General features: G+C 38.7%; 1 protein-coding gene across 2 annotated transcripts in view; it reads right to left on the bottom strand.

Moving 5' to 3' along the window:
• The window catches only part of LOC137970165 (methylthioribulose-1-phosphate dehydratase-like), an 18136-nt gene that overhangs the window by 1851 nt on the left and 1285 nt on the right, over positions 1-15000 (bottom strand). The window contains exons 2-8 of one of the 2 annotated variants that reach the window (XM_068816676.1): positions 14345-14445; positions 13228-13276; positions 11069-11127; positions 9616-9674; positions 8355-8490; positions 5770-5830; positions 1809-1915 (exon numbers count right to left, since the gene is read on the bottom strand). In XM_068816676.1, coding sequence (XP_068672777.1) covers positions 1809-1915; positions 5770-5830; positions 8355-8490; positions 9616-9674; positions 11069-11127; positions 13228-13276; positions 14345-14445 — 572 coding nt within the window. The remainder of the gene's footprint in view (positions 1-1808; positions 1916-5769; positions 5831-8354; positions 8491-9615; positions 9675-11068; positions 11128-13227; positions 13277-14344; positions 14446-15000) is intronic. The other variant, XM_068816677.1, reaches the window with a different exon arrangement.

Genomic DNA, 15000 nt, shown 5'->3' with positions numbered 1-15000 from the left:
TTTGCTGGGTAATCACGAGAATTTGGTGTTATATAAAGATCACACCTCTTAAGCTGATAATAGTCCTTATTCTCAATACCTGTCTGACAGACCTTTCATTGGAATTGTGAGGAGAATTTACATTTACTTTTTACATTTACTGATTACTCCTGGGAGTCAAAGGGTTAACTTATCTTTATCGTCAACTCGTTTGACGAAATCAAACTCCGTTTCCCACAACAATCTCCGCTTTGAAATGATTAAGTGCCGAACAAATAAACAACACATGAAGCATAAAAAACTGCGAGTGTTGTTTGACCACGAGCAGATTTCATTTATTATATAAACACCAATGAAATACCAAGCGAGCTTCCGCGCGAAAAACATGATATCTTCACACGTGAAAACAACATGTTATCTTCACGCGTGAAGAGATCACTGTTGCTATGGTTACATCTACAAAGAGCGCCTTTCGATGCCTTTCGTGAAACGATTTAGTATTTGATTGGTGTTTATATGATAAATAGAATATTACATGGCCGCTTGCAGATACGAAATTTCTCTTCTCGTATTGAACAATATTTCACTCGTTCGCTGTACTCACTCTTGAAATATTTTTCAACATTTGAAGAGAAATTTCGTATCTCCGCACGGCCATGTAATATCCTCTATGTATCAAAAATATTGAACACAACAATGATAAAAACATGACGGTCCGGCTATTTAGACGAGTTCTAACTGAAAGGGCGGTTTACAACAATTACTGTTATATAGCCATACTATCACTCAAGAAAACGAGCACTGTGACCGGTTAATTTTTGGTCACGTTCTCGTGATCAAAGTATCCCGACCGGGATGCAATACCGTACTTGTTGCCCTCGCCGGGTGTTTGTTGCGATTGTTGAAGGGAAAGTCTAAATGTGCAACAAAGCAGTTAATGTCTGATCCCTCGAGAAACTAGTTAGTTTTGTTTTCCCTCGAGTCGGGAAACATCAGGACTCTCGGGAAAACAAATCTAACTGTTTCCCTCGGGACCATACATTAAGTGTATATTTTACAACCAGTAGTTTTTGGAAAACAGCTGGTTGAAGTGGACAAGTACTTTTCTTCTCTTCTCTTGCTTTCTCGACACTTTCATCGACGATGAACACCTTGATGCATTAGAAAAATGAACATGACTGGAACCTCGGTTTTGTCAAACAGTGGATAAACCCCCATCAAATAATTATAACGGGCTCAATGATCTCATTATCACTTTTAAAACTTTACGTTTCGTATGCCCGGGTATACGTCATCGGAAGAAACAGCTGAACAGTTTAAAGACGATGAAGGTGATTTTTTTTCTGTTGCTTTTTTTTCTGTTGCTTTAAGTTTTACCCAGTTTTAAATCAGGCCACAAGACCAAGATGTCGGGCAAAAATTTCCCATTTCCAACAACGCCAGAAATAATTGTCACCATTCAAAAATTCAAGGACGTGGTTATTTGATGTCGTATTTATTCTAATCCCGGATTCAATTCACTGTAAGCACCAGTAGTTAAGGGTGTTGTGTTACAGCTGTAAATGGATCAGAACTACCGTTTCTCAAACAACTTGAACCGCGCGTAAACCCAGACAGCATTGTACAGAAGATTCAAAAGTTGCAACTACATTTAACTTGGTATTAATATTCTTCCTCTGATCTAATAGAGGCTATATTTGCACACGAATACAAGGGCTAGTTAAACCAACATGGCCGCCGTATCGTTACCTTTAAACACCCACGAGCACAGGTGGTCTTTCTCATGCGCATGCGCTCGATGTCCTTAGCATTTTATTCTCCGTACTCACATAGTTTTGGCTTTCTGCCACGTGTCTCCCCATACGTAAACACCATGCCGGCGAACAAGGACCGCGCAAGAATCGGGATATTCCTCCATGGCTTTGGCCATGCTTTCCTGGATTGTAAAAACAAAAACGACAGAATTGAACGCACTGAAATTCAAGTGTTTTTCATTGCTAACTTAAATCTCTCAAAACAGAACAAACATATTTTACAATTTTTGCAAAAACAGTTCGCTTTTACTGCGGCAGGGACAAAACACACATCACAGGTCATTGTCACGGTTTTAACCGGCAATATATGTATGGAAAGAATCCTAAACATTCATAAAGAAGGCTCGAACCAGTTTCAACTCTTCCAAGTGACGCTCTTATTAGAAGGATCGGCACCACAACGTTCTTTCATGTATTGGCAAATATTGGGGTACCAAATGAAACATGAATTATTGCTGAACAAGATACAGTCATTATTGTGGTGTAATATGTCAACGTGGCAACGGGCAAGCCCTGTAAAATCACCCTTTATTTTGTCTTCAGTTGCTTATATGTCAAAAACGAACTCGGTGACCCCCATTTTTTATTTCTGAAAAGCAATCAGAAGGGCATGACGAAGCTTTCTGCAGAGTTTTATAAAATTAGGTCCAGTGGATTCAGAGCCACCTTAATTTTGTGATTTTTGTGTGGCTTACACGAAGTGTAAACCACTCAATGCCATGGCCCAAGATATTTGTCACGGTGAACAGATTGGCTGTCACGTGGTTTAGTATCGTCGAAGACAGGCCCCAGTCTACGCTCGGCTAAGCTACGTAAACTTCTAAGTGTCAGAAAGCGGCCATTTTGTGGGTATAACACAGCGCGTTGTCGAAGATCGTTTTTTATCTAGTTATTCGTTCTTCTTTGCTGCTTGGATTTTACACGCCGGCTTTCCTACAGTCGGCTTGTCTTCTAAGTTCGGATTACAGCGAGGAGTTGTGCTCTCACAGGGCAACATTTCAATTCACGGTCTGGACCTTTGGTACAGGTTGCGTCACATGAAAACTTACGAGTCATTATTGACTCTCGCAAGCCAACATTTAACGGCTTCAATCTGCTCAGCAGACCTGCTTGAGTATCTGAAAGTTTCTGAAAGTATTTGAAAGGCTCTGAAGTTACTTGAAAGCAAAAGAGACTCTCCTGTGCTTGTGTTGTCATTGCTCAATGTTGTTGTTGAATCGAATTGGACGAATCATCCACACACAGTTGACAAGAGTCTGCTAGCCCACGATTTCGTCAGAAGTAAGTAACATGGAAATCTCTGTTGAACAATACCGATCAAGAATCGGCTCTCATGACAATTTCCTTAAAGCAAAAGATGCTTTGTCGCGTTTCAATTATGATGCTTTACATGAATGTCTTTTATTTACCAACATTGAAACAAGTTGTTGGACAATACAAAATATGGAATGAAGTAGTGTTTTGATTTACCCAATTTGTGTACTACACTTGCTCACAATGTTTATTTTGGACCTTTTTGTACAGCAGATTAGCACTTTGCATGATGTCAAGTTCATCTATTCATTTCATGTTTCCACATACCTTGAACTTGGTAAACACACTGACATAAAATTACAAGGTCCATAATAAGAAAACTTCAACGATTCTGGTATTTAAAGTCATATGATACCATCATGAACTTCCCTGTACATTGAATTCTGTTGAACTTTTTCTTAAAACCTCCAGGTAAAATTGTTAATCTTATTGGCTTAAAATTATTAGCAATGTTAATAAGCACTACTCAACATATGATTTATTAAAATATTGCTTGTGTTCAGATATTGTTATGTGTCTATCTTTTTTTCCCAAATTCCTCCACTTGCAACCCAATAGCCACTTACATCAACTAAATTTTTCTGTGTTTCTTTATTGAAAATTTAGCATTATGATACTTTGCATGCATATATTGTCAAAAATTAGTCGTACATTCAAACCAAATCAAGCTCCCAATGTGGCTTCTAGCAAAGGTTACATCATTTCCTGTATGTCCCAGCCCTTCTGCAAAGTGTTGTGCTCTTGCACTGGTACACAAAATGCCAAAAGCATTCATACGAAATGCTTCCCTGGAGTTGATTTCACAACACTTGCCCTGGACAAACTCAGAACTCAATTCCACTTGGTTGCATAAACAAAATCATGACTGAATCTATAAGCCCACTATAGGACATGATGCTGACATTTTTTCAGTTCCTTAAATCCTCAGGTTACATGCGCAACCTCTGTTGTCAAAATGACACCTCCATAAAACTTTACCCAATAACCCTCATCTTGAAAATAAGCATTTCAGGACGGATGTATGTCAATTATCTTATTGTATTGATTGAGAGGAACAATATTGAAAACTAACCGTAATCAGATACTAGCTCTACTAATAGAAACTCAATGACAAAACAGATCCTTTTAATTTGTAACCTCCCCCATCAAAGCAGCTTAATTTCGTAAGCCACACATGTACGCATTGCGGACCTATTTTTTTAAAGGTAGTTCTGAATCCTCTAAACAGAATTTTTTTTAACTTTAACTTTTAACTTTTTTTTAACAGTTGTTAACTTTCATCGTGGTCTTCTAATCACTTTTCAGCAACAGAAAAGGGGGGCCACCGAGTTCGTTTTTGAGATATGAGCAACTAAATCCCAAATATAGGGTATTTTTACTGGGCTTTCCCGTTGCCAAGGTAACTAATTACGTCACAATAATGATCACATCTTGTTTGGAAATAATCGGTGTTTTATATGGTACCATAACATTGCTGTTACGCGATACAGTGTTGTAGCGTTATTCGATCGAAACAGAGAGTCTTCTAAGTGTTGAAACCCTTTCGAGCCACCTTCAGCTAACCTCAGGCCTAAACAAAGGCAGCGTTTAGGTCTAATGTTAGCATTATTAAATGGTTAGAGTTGTTTCAGTATTGGTAAAATAATGACCCGTGACCTGTGACCTGTGACTTGTACTTGCCCCTTTCAACGGGCTGCACAGAACAAACAAACAAACAAACCACTCTTGTTATCATGGAAGATTTTTCAATAATAATCATGCACAACCGGCAGGTAGCAAAAGCTTATCAAGGCAGGTTATGCTAACGGGTCAACAGCCCAGAGCTAAAAATAGCTAAAGCGATAGGAATTATATTATCGCGGGACGCAAAGTTCGCAAAACTGGAGAGCTTAAGAAAGAACGACGAAGACGACGTCTACGATGGTGTACAACTTCGCATTATTTCATTCACTTCGCGCCGTTATTCCAAATCGTTCGGCATGGACAAATGGTGGAACTGGCCTGAAGGGTGTGGAGGTTTGGCAAGTCCTCCACATGATTGGACATTTCACGTCGTTGTGAGGGCAGGAAGGACCAAGAAATGTACCAAAATATAGTTGTATTGCGCTCGTTCAGGGCGTTTTCTGCCTTTCTCGTCAAGGTTGTCTTCAAAGTGGCCATTGCTCACTCTCCCAAAGGGGCCCTTTGCAGCTGGCGATCACGTGGTACAAAAACCGCCAGACTGGAGAGCAAATTGCGCACTGGGATATCTAAAAAAAAACAACTTAATTTAAATTTTCTTTCTTTTAGATGACCCAGTGTGCAATTTGCTCTCCAGTTCGGCGGTTTTTGTACCATGTGACCACTAGCTGCAACAGGCATATTGCTCCTTATTTGACCCTCGACCGAGTTAGTAACGGGCATGGGACCATCCTTGATTTTACGTAACAAACAGTTTCGCTAACTCTTGCATTGCAAAGCAGTTAGTAAGAACAAAATGAAGGACAGACTCCTTAACACTAAAGGATCGGTCTTAAATCCCTTCCGAAGATAAGCTTTCCTTAGATACAACCGAAAACAAATTTTCGTAAGAAATGACCCTGAACTTTGACTCGCTTTAAAAGCAAATGGCGGGAAGAAGACATGCACTCTAGCAACTAAAACTACTTTTTGTTCAGCTCACTTTTAAGTCTCGTTCCTCTGGCGTGTTTTCAATAATAGGAATCACAAGTTCCTCATCATATCTAGTGGATAACAAGGAATATTAAAGCTCATTATTAGAAAAACTGGTTCGTATCACAGTAAAGTCAGCCTCACAAGACAATGACTCGTCCCCGAACACTAAACAGTTCATTTAAATAGATGTCAGGTGGGTGGGGTGTCTCCATATCACGGGCCACAGATAACGATGGTACCTCTAAATCTTTGGTCTCAACATATACTACAAAGAGAACGTCTTAAACAATATGTCGCACTGTAAAAGGGGTCGCTTCGCGCTCTGCTTTTGTTCGAGTTCATTCAAGCACAACGGATAATCCAAGACGACGATCAACATACAGCAGCACAGAGAGGGAACCCCTAAAAGATATTTCCAGCGTGAGAAAAAGGGACGAGGGATTTAAAAAAGAACGACAGATTACATCTCATAACATATCACGGAGACATTGCCATAAGGGGACTTATTATTCCACAAATTACCACAGAGCTCTGTATGCAGCTTCGGTTGCATACAAATCACCCGGGTGTGCCCAAGGCACCACGCCCTTTTATAGAATTACGGTCACTCCGTTCCATGGTCAGTTAGTTCCAAGTTACGGTCAGATCGTTCCACAAAATAGTCAACTTTCATGATCAAATTTATTTGAGTAATCGCACTTGATAAACGTAGGAGATCGATTTGAAATTGGTATAGATCGATAGAACTCTGCTATTTCGTTCTCTAAAATTAAATTGCGAAGCGATCTGATCGTAACTTGGAAAGAACTGACATGGAACGAAATGACCATGGAACGAAGTCTTCGTGTTTAAAGCAAAAGCGAAGTAAAACTTCAACCGACGGGCATCAAGTGCCGCGAAACAGTTTTCATCCAATCAGATCGCTGCGATAAGCAACGCGAATTTCCATAACAAAAAGAAATGGTCTAAAAGAAATGGTCTAAAAGACTGTTGGTTGAAGGTGGACCTTTAATGCTTTGATCAATGACGTCCGAGATGCAAGGAAGCTACAAGTCAAAGGTAGTAATGAAAGGTATGCGTTTAAGTTTGTCAGGGGGTTCATTTAAACTAACCGTCTCTCATAGTGAAAATTTACTTAGGAGGCAGTGTGGCGTAGTGGTTAAAACGCTTGCGCTGAGTTCCGCAGTTCCCGGGTTCAAGGCCCGTTCTGACCACCAGTTGAATTTGATCCTGGTAGTCCCTAGTTCAACTTCTCCGCTGCAGTTGTGAATAGCCAACTGGTCTGCCTCCGGTGGCCAGTTGGGATTCTTAACAGTTGTTGTTCTGTCCTGTAGTTTTGATGATTGTATTTAACTGACCCTGAAAAGCCCCTCTGAAGAGTGGTCAATTACGTATGAATGTACACTGTATATACTGAAGCCCGGGCACCGCGCAAATTGACCGGCTGTGCACATTATTTTAACACGACTTTACCCGGCAGTTTTCATCTTTTCTGCTTACTTCATAATATCAAAAACATGAAAAAGCTCAGACGCCAATCTTTGATGATCTCCAGCGAAAATGTCTGATGAAACCCCAGGTTTATGGAAGGTTTTGGTTTGTAAAGCAAGTAGAACGGGAACGTACGCGTTTGAGAAGAAATGTACATGTATTTAGTTGGGCTGCTCAAGTATTAACCGTTTCGTCAGTAGAACAAATATGTCGTAGACGGAGTACAACCCCTAAAAAGGACATTCAAGGTTTTTGTTGACACTCTTCGACGACCACTGCTGTCGTTTTTGTGAGTAAGCTACAGGAGATGTGCCATCCAATTTGATTAAAAAGGTTTCAAGAAGTTGTTTGCATCAGAAAAAAAAAGTGAATTTTAGGACCGCTCACTTTCACTTTCAAATTTGTCGTCCCCATTGTTCTGACACCAAGAAATTTCGCATAATAACAGCTGAGCAACTGTAACACGTCACAATTTTTCAAGATGGCGACCCGCGGGGAATTTGAAATCAAAAACAAACGATTCTGAAATTCAATTATCCCGGATTCAAACACTTACTTTGAAAACATGTTAACAAATAGACCAAACCGGCTAATTAAATGTTGTGCCCAATTCAAACCCAGTTCCGAGTATTTCAATATCATTTGAATGTGAATGCTACATTATACTGTAAAGAAAACACACAAAGATTCTCAACTATGGGAGATTTGAATTGGGTACAACATTGAGTTGGCCGATTTGGTCTATTTGATTGTAAATATTATTTTATTTGGTTTGAAGTAGTGTTTTTGTTAAAGTGGAGGATCCTTTAAACACCTCCTTTCTATTGATTTTTATACTTAAGTTTAATGTATAATGTGTCGCATAGGCTATTTTTCTTATCATGATGTAAAGCGCATTGGGATATAGAAATGCGCTTAATAAGAACCTATGTTGTTGTTGTTATTATTATTATTATTACTATTATTAATAATAATAATAATAATAATATTATTATTATTATTATTATTATTATTATTATTATTATTATTATTATTAAAAATAATCGGAGAGGTTTGAGGAGAGCGGGCAGCTGTACAAAGGCTATGAAACCGTGAGCTCACCTGTAATTGACACCTTTTATTCCTTTTTTCATTCCTTTAATCATCTCTTGATGTGTGATGCGGAATTCCTTTCCAGGATACAACAACGTGGCCATGGCACAGTGTTTGGAGTGTGTATGAATGACAGCCCCTGCCCCTGTAAAGAAAGATATGTCAACTATCTCAGGGGAAGGAGGAAGGTTCTAAACATGGTTATGCCGGCAGGGAACTTCAGCACGCGACAATAGGGAGCTTAAGCACGCGCGTTTTTGAGACGCGGACGGCAACCGGAAGTGAGCTGTTTTCCCTCTTAACTTGTCTTCACACAACCACATTAACATTGCCAAGTATCTTTTCTCCATTAGAGATGATTAGTATAAAAATGTGGGAGACACCACTGTCCTGGAACACGAAATGTTCTCTTCCGGTTGCCGTCCGCGTCTCAAAAACGCGCGTGCTTAAAATCCCTATTATTGAGATGCGGACGGCAAACGGAAGTGAACATTTCGCATGACAGGACAGTAGTGTCTCCCAGATTTTCAAACTAACCGTCTCTACTCTCTAATAGTGAAAAGATACTTAACAATATAAATGTGGTTGTGTCAAGACAGGTTAAAAAGGAAAACATCTTACTTCCGGTTGCGAAGGGCAAACGGAAGTGAACATTTCGCATGCCAGGACGGTAGTGTCTCTCAGATTTTTAAACTAACCGTCTCTACTCTCTGATAGTGAAAAAATACTTAGCAGTATAAATGTGGTTGTGTAAAGACAGGTTAAAAAGGAAAACATCTTACTTCCGGTTGCCCTCCGCATCTCCAAAAACGTACTGTAGCGTGCATAGGTTCCCTATTAATTATTTTCCTCCCAAAGCCGCGCAGAAATCACTTTCTATGACCTTTTTCACGCCTACAACAACCATGAATCATTCATGAGAATAAATTCGAAGTTTTTTCAAGGGGAGTCATTTTCATGGTGAACTTTTGACCAGCCATGTTTGCTGTCCAAAATTAATTCCCTGGGAAATCAGTGCCATTCTTATACAAACGCTTTCTTTTGTTTTGGTAAAAAAAAAACGCAGCATGGCTGCTAATCATGTGAGTGAAAACCAAGAATATTGCTGGCTATCTCCCTAATCGCAGACTGTATCTAAAACTTTCTCCGGTAAATAAGGACAAGGCATGAAGTCCCAGAACGAGGCTCCACTTTGTTACATTCCCTTCCATTTCTTTTGGCATCCCTGTCTTTGTAAGTACAATGATAAGAAGGCAGAACTTTACTGTACCTCTTATTGTGTAAGCATTCATGAAAAGGGGAGTGCACTGACTTTTCTTAAGTTTCTTTCTGTCAGAAAGGAAAAATAAGAACAAGGTAAGAGAACATCAAATTCAAAGACAAGTGAATAAATCATCAAAGGTGACCATGAGCGAGTCATCATCAACTTAACAAGTTAAAATTTCCACCTCCTAATGAATCAAAAGGCAACATTCCAGATGAAATTGTTCGGTTTTGGAGCCTCGTCTTCAAAACAGTCAAGTTTTCTATTGAATGCATTCTTAGATCACATAATCTCTGTTTCTTCCACGTGCTGGTTTTCAATCAGTTTAGAACTCACTGTAGTTAGTTTAGATTGGGCTGCATTTGTTTTCCTGGGCAAGTTTCCAGCTTTTTCCTGGGGTTCAGGACAGAGAGCTATCTCTTACTTGGAACTTTGTACTGCCACCAAGTGTCTTACAATAGATTGAAATGGCATCAGACTGCATAGAAGGAGGAAGTGGGTTCCATTCCCAGCAGTACCAGCGCTCAGAGAAGGAGCTACATGTACTTTGCTTTGCCATTAGAAAATAGGGAGCTTTAGATAGGACGACAACCAGACGACTACAAGTATAAGTTTTCCGTTCTGAGCATGCTCACTTCAAAAAATGTCCGGCTCCAAACCTTATGCGCAAGCTCAGTACGGAAAATTCGTACTCATAGTCATCCTCCTCCTCCGATCTAAAGGTCCCTAATGCCTTGATCTTTACGCGGACAGGAAGACCTTGCAAATGGCAGATCTTTCTCCCAACATCTTCTCTGTAATGGCAAATTAGCCTGGACAGCTGCTGGTTTTGTTGGTTTTGTGAGGAGCATGTTAAGCATGCCGCAGAAGCACAAGGGAACTAGGGTGGGTTCCTGGTTCCCCTTCCTAATGTTTCTTCCTACATTCATTCCTTCCTAATCTGCTCCCCACAAAATCACTTATGTCCAGGATTTAATGCAACTACAAGTTTTATGATTTTTGGATGTTTCACTGGTTTGCGAAATTCTGTTAAGCAACCAAAATTGCCATTAGAGCTACATGTTTGCAAAATTTAGCAAAAAATCACAACCTCAACGATTTTTCGCATTCTACGATTTTCGCCACTTTGTTGTCTTTGCCTGTTTAGCCACCACAGCTGCCTTGCGAATTTTACAAATTTTGCAAAAAATTACCTTTTACAATTTTTCGCTACTTTTTTTTGTTTGCATGCCTCTTTAGCCACCACACAGTGGCCAAATGGACAAATCTGTCAGCGAAAAAGGCTCAGCTTCAAAGACAAGGAGGCCACATGCAGACCAAAAGACATCAAGAATGTTGTCTACAGAGTGGTGGTTTGATAAGCAACATGTACCATGTGCGACAACAAATAAAAAATAATAATTATTATTATTAATGATGATGATGGCTATGAGAAGTTGACAGGTTGGCTATTACTTACGCTGGGGGAGGAGAACACAGTTCATTTTCCTCCAAGTCACACACAAACATGTCTTCAGACTGAAAAAAAATTTTTAGAAAGTAGAGAATGTTAAGAAAAATGACAAAGGGCAGTCTCGGTGTTTGAATTACATGTCATAAAAATTAATAAATTGCAACAGATACAAAATGCCATCACTTAGACACCTTAAAATTATGTATATATGCAGGGCTTGAAATTGTGACCAATACAGTCGCATTTGTGACTAAATTTTTCCCTTTGCGACTAAAATATCTGGAAAAGTCCCAAAATTGCGACTTGTTGTCGCAATTTGCTCTTTCAAAACAAAGGGGTTAGCAGTTGCCACTTTGCTGCTACTTTTGCTAAAATAAATAAATGACAAAATTATTTTGTTTCTCACTGTGAACTTTCTCTGAAGATAGCGTAATTGTAGATAGAGTAATTTAGCTGCGATGTTATGTGCACAGCTCCATTCCTTTGATCATTCACCATTTTCAGCGGTTTCTTTACACACAAGTATTGCAGGCTCACATTCTTTTGCTAAACCGCTGACAACACAATGCATTGCGGCGATTTTGCAACTAAAATTTGCGAAATTGAAACTAAATTTTTGTGTCTTGTCGCAAATTGCGACTGGATTTTTTCGTTAATTTCGAGCCCTGATATGTTGAATAATTCTAAAGCTGTTTGCATGCTGTAAAGGCATTAGACTCTGAAGTTCAGTTGTGCAGATGTAGACAATGACTCAATCTTGAAGACAGAAGATTGACAAGTGTATTTTTTCAGATCCGTGGGGCCTTATTTGGTTCAGTTATTCTCCCTTGACGCAAAGACGTCGAAAAGTAAGGCCCTACTTCATCAGTGTAACCAATTGATTATTAGCAATAACCAGGTAAAACAAGAAAGCTATTCTGCCAGGGAAGACCAGCTTCCAAATCATTACAAAGCATGTGTCTTAAAAAATCTGATATTTTCTGAGAACTTGCACAAAGAAAAAAACAAATGGAGCTAGCGTAATGCAAAGACACAAAAACACAAAAAAAATGGAGCTAACGTAATGCAAAGACATGCGCAACAGCGTGACAGAACTGTGTCCATATTTATTTTAAAAAATCGATTCATTCTTTTTCGTGCCAAGAGATACAGGAATAAATTAAATCATATTGCACAACTGCCATTGATAGAAGGAGAATGGATCCTAATTTTGTTCAGACTGGGTGATTGTGTGGTCTTGCCAAAATATCTTCCCCGAAGATTCTTTTGTTGTTTGCAGGGGCACCATCTCAAGGATTCCCATGCGCATATTGATCAGTTTCTTTTTGTCACATGCTTAGTCTTCTAGCTTGGAAACCTAAGGAAATACAGGCTAAGCGACTGTAAACCATAATTTACATAAATTCTCAAATGAATTAGAATTATGTGGAATTTCTTGCGAGCTGATCAAACAAGAGGGGTGTATTTCTTTTCTGTTAGCACTGGACTTTAGTTTGATGCTATACTTTTGTTAACTTTTCTCATGCGTGAACTATAAACTTGAGTGGATAACTGGCAGTTTTTTGATGAAAAAAGAGTTCTTGGAATCTGAGATACTGCTTATCACTGCAAGAGCATTGGACAAGGTTTTGAAATCATTAATAAATTTCTAAATTTTCTGGGGAAGGATGCCCCGGAATCCCCAACTAATAAAGGGCCTTTCTGCCCTTCCAATGAATTTTTCTACCCACTTGCAGGAAATTTTATTTAAACCCCTGATATTACCTTACTGTAACAGTTACATTAATTTGGTTTCCATCTTCTGCTTGTGTAACAGACCGTTGGTTATTTGTTGATTCCTGTAAACATGTCCAGGTACTTTCTACAATATGGTGATCATTTAACTTCTTTGATACACGTACATATAAAAATACATTTCCATTGTTACAGTAACTGATTCTATTTTTGCAGCACTTCACTTTCTTTTAGAAATCACTAGTCTTAGTTTTTAATATTCCTGAGAAAACTTGTAGTGTGGTTTATCTGCAAGTATGGATCCCACATTGGTATTTACGGAAAATATTATTTTTTTTCAATAAAGTTACTGTACCACAATACCGTTGTTGTTTGGCAGACAAAAAATTTAGTAAGAAGAAAGGAGAACTTTTTTGTTTTAAATGACTAACCGTTATCCGCTCTTTTTGGACCCCAGATGGTGCAACAAATATTTCATCTCTGGAAAAATAAACAAAATAATATGCAAAAGATAATAAGACTCTTGTAACATTTTTCTTGGTTGTTTCAACCTTGGCAAAAGGAAGAAGTCTTCTATATTGAGAAAAGAGGGAAAAAGAAAAATTTGGTGTGCTCCTAAAAGGAGTCCAATCCATGACCATGAGATGATTATATTAACCCTTAAACATCCAAACTGGCCTAAACCGGCCAGACTTAGAATTTTACTCTGTCTCACGCCAGACGATTTTACTGGTCAATGGGGAACCCCCGGGAGTCAATGGGTTAAGAAAACTCAGCATGACTACATGCCGATCTATCATCTCATATCCATCACGGGCTTGCGGGAATTGTTAATTATAAACAGTAGCACATGACCTTGAAACGTGTAACTTGCAACTCTTTTCCTTGAAACAATGCTAGGGATTTTAGGACACCAATTTTATTCCCAAATATGGACAAAAGTAAGATCGAATCTGCATGTGCAGGACAATGTGCGAGCTATGTTACATCCAAATAAGAAATTTCTCCAGCTCTGAACCAGAGTTAAATGCTTCAAGGTCATGAGCTTCTGTTATAAATTAATTAATGATAATTATATTTTTTTAATCAATTAACGTAGCCAAACCAATGTGTTTACTTTTTCCAATCATATGGGGCTTCTCTTTAAAGTAAACTATGTGATGTGATGCCAAGTACCCCGGTAAGGCACCTAAAAATTATTTCTATCTAATTGAGGCAGGATGGCTAAAATTATGCAAGGGAAATTTGCCAGTTGATAGTTTGAATGAATGACAAATCTGTTTATTCTATTATTCTGTCAAGGATCGTTAAGTTAAAAAAAAAAAAAAAAAAAAAAAAAAAATACATGTACCTCCACAATTAGGATGAATGATCAATTTACCTAGCCATATTCTACAGTGCAGCTTGATGTAAAACTTAAAACATTGCTTTGCTTGCTTGATTCAACAATTTAGAGATCCACAATCTAATGTATGCCAAACTGGAAAAACATAGGTTGTAACTAACAGCACAGCCTCTGAACTCCGCTTGTAAGAGGTAAATACTGACCCATATTTGATGCTGATTCCCCCTCCTGTACCTGTCACCCAATCCAAGTGATAAAACTGCCGACATAGTTCAGGAATGAGATTCCTTGGATGCTCTGGGTCCTAACATAATAAAAGATAATTATTACAGTGTTCATGACAATTTATAGAGAAAAATATCTGTTGGCAAATACTATTTTGTCACTTAAATGTTTCCGACTTGAAAAAAAAAGAACCCTCTGTTTCCTCAGGCAATAAGGCCCTAGTTAGCACATAAACGACAATAGTTGAGGTTAATTATTTCTTAGATCTGGGAAGATATCTGTTTACAGACACTTTCTTTTGACATTCAAATGTCCCCAAACCACTTGAATAAAAGAACCGTTCAATTTGACATACAGCAACGTATTCTCTGGTTGGCATAATTTATTAATACCGTGTCAACAGCTGGCATCACTAATAATTTTATCTTCACTACAATGAAGTGATCTTCGCACTTACATGTATCTGGATAATTTAACCCTTTGACGTCCAAACCGGCCTAAACCGGCCAGACTCAATATTTTACTCTGTCTAACGCCAGACGATTTTACTCGTCAATGGGGAACCCCTGGGAGTCAATGGGTTAAGCAATTATTGTCTCTTATTCTAGACAGATGGTAAAATTCAGGTGGCTTT

The sequence above is a fragment of the Montipora foliosa genome, chromosome 9, assembly GCF_036669935.1.
Source record: "Montipora foliosa isolate CH-2021 chromosome 9, ASM3666993v2, whole genome shotgun sequence".
Classification (NCBI taxonomy): domain Eukaryota; kingdom Metazoa; phylum Cnidaria; class Anthozoa; order Scleractinia; family Acroporidae; genus Montipora; species Montipora foliosa.
The sequence above is the reverse complement of the archived record's forward strand: the minus strand, read 5'-3'. Positions and strand labels throughout refer to the sequence as shown.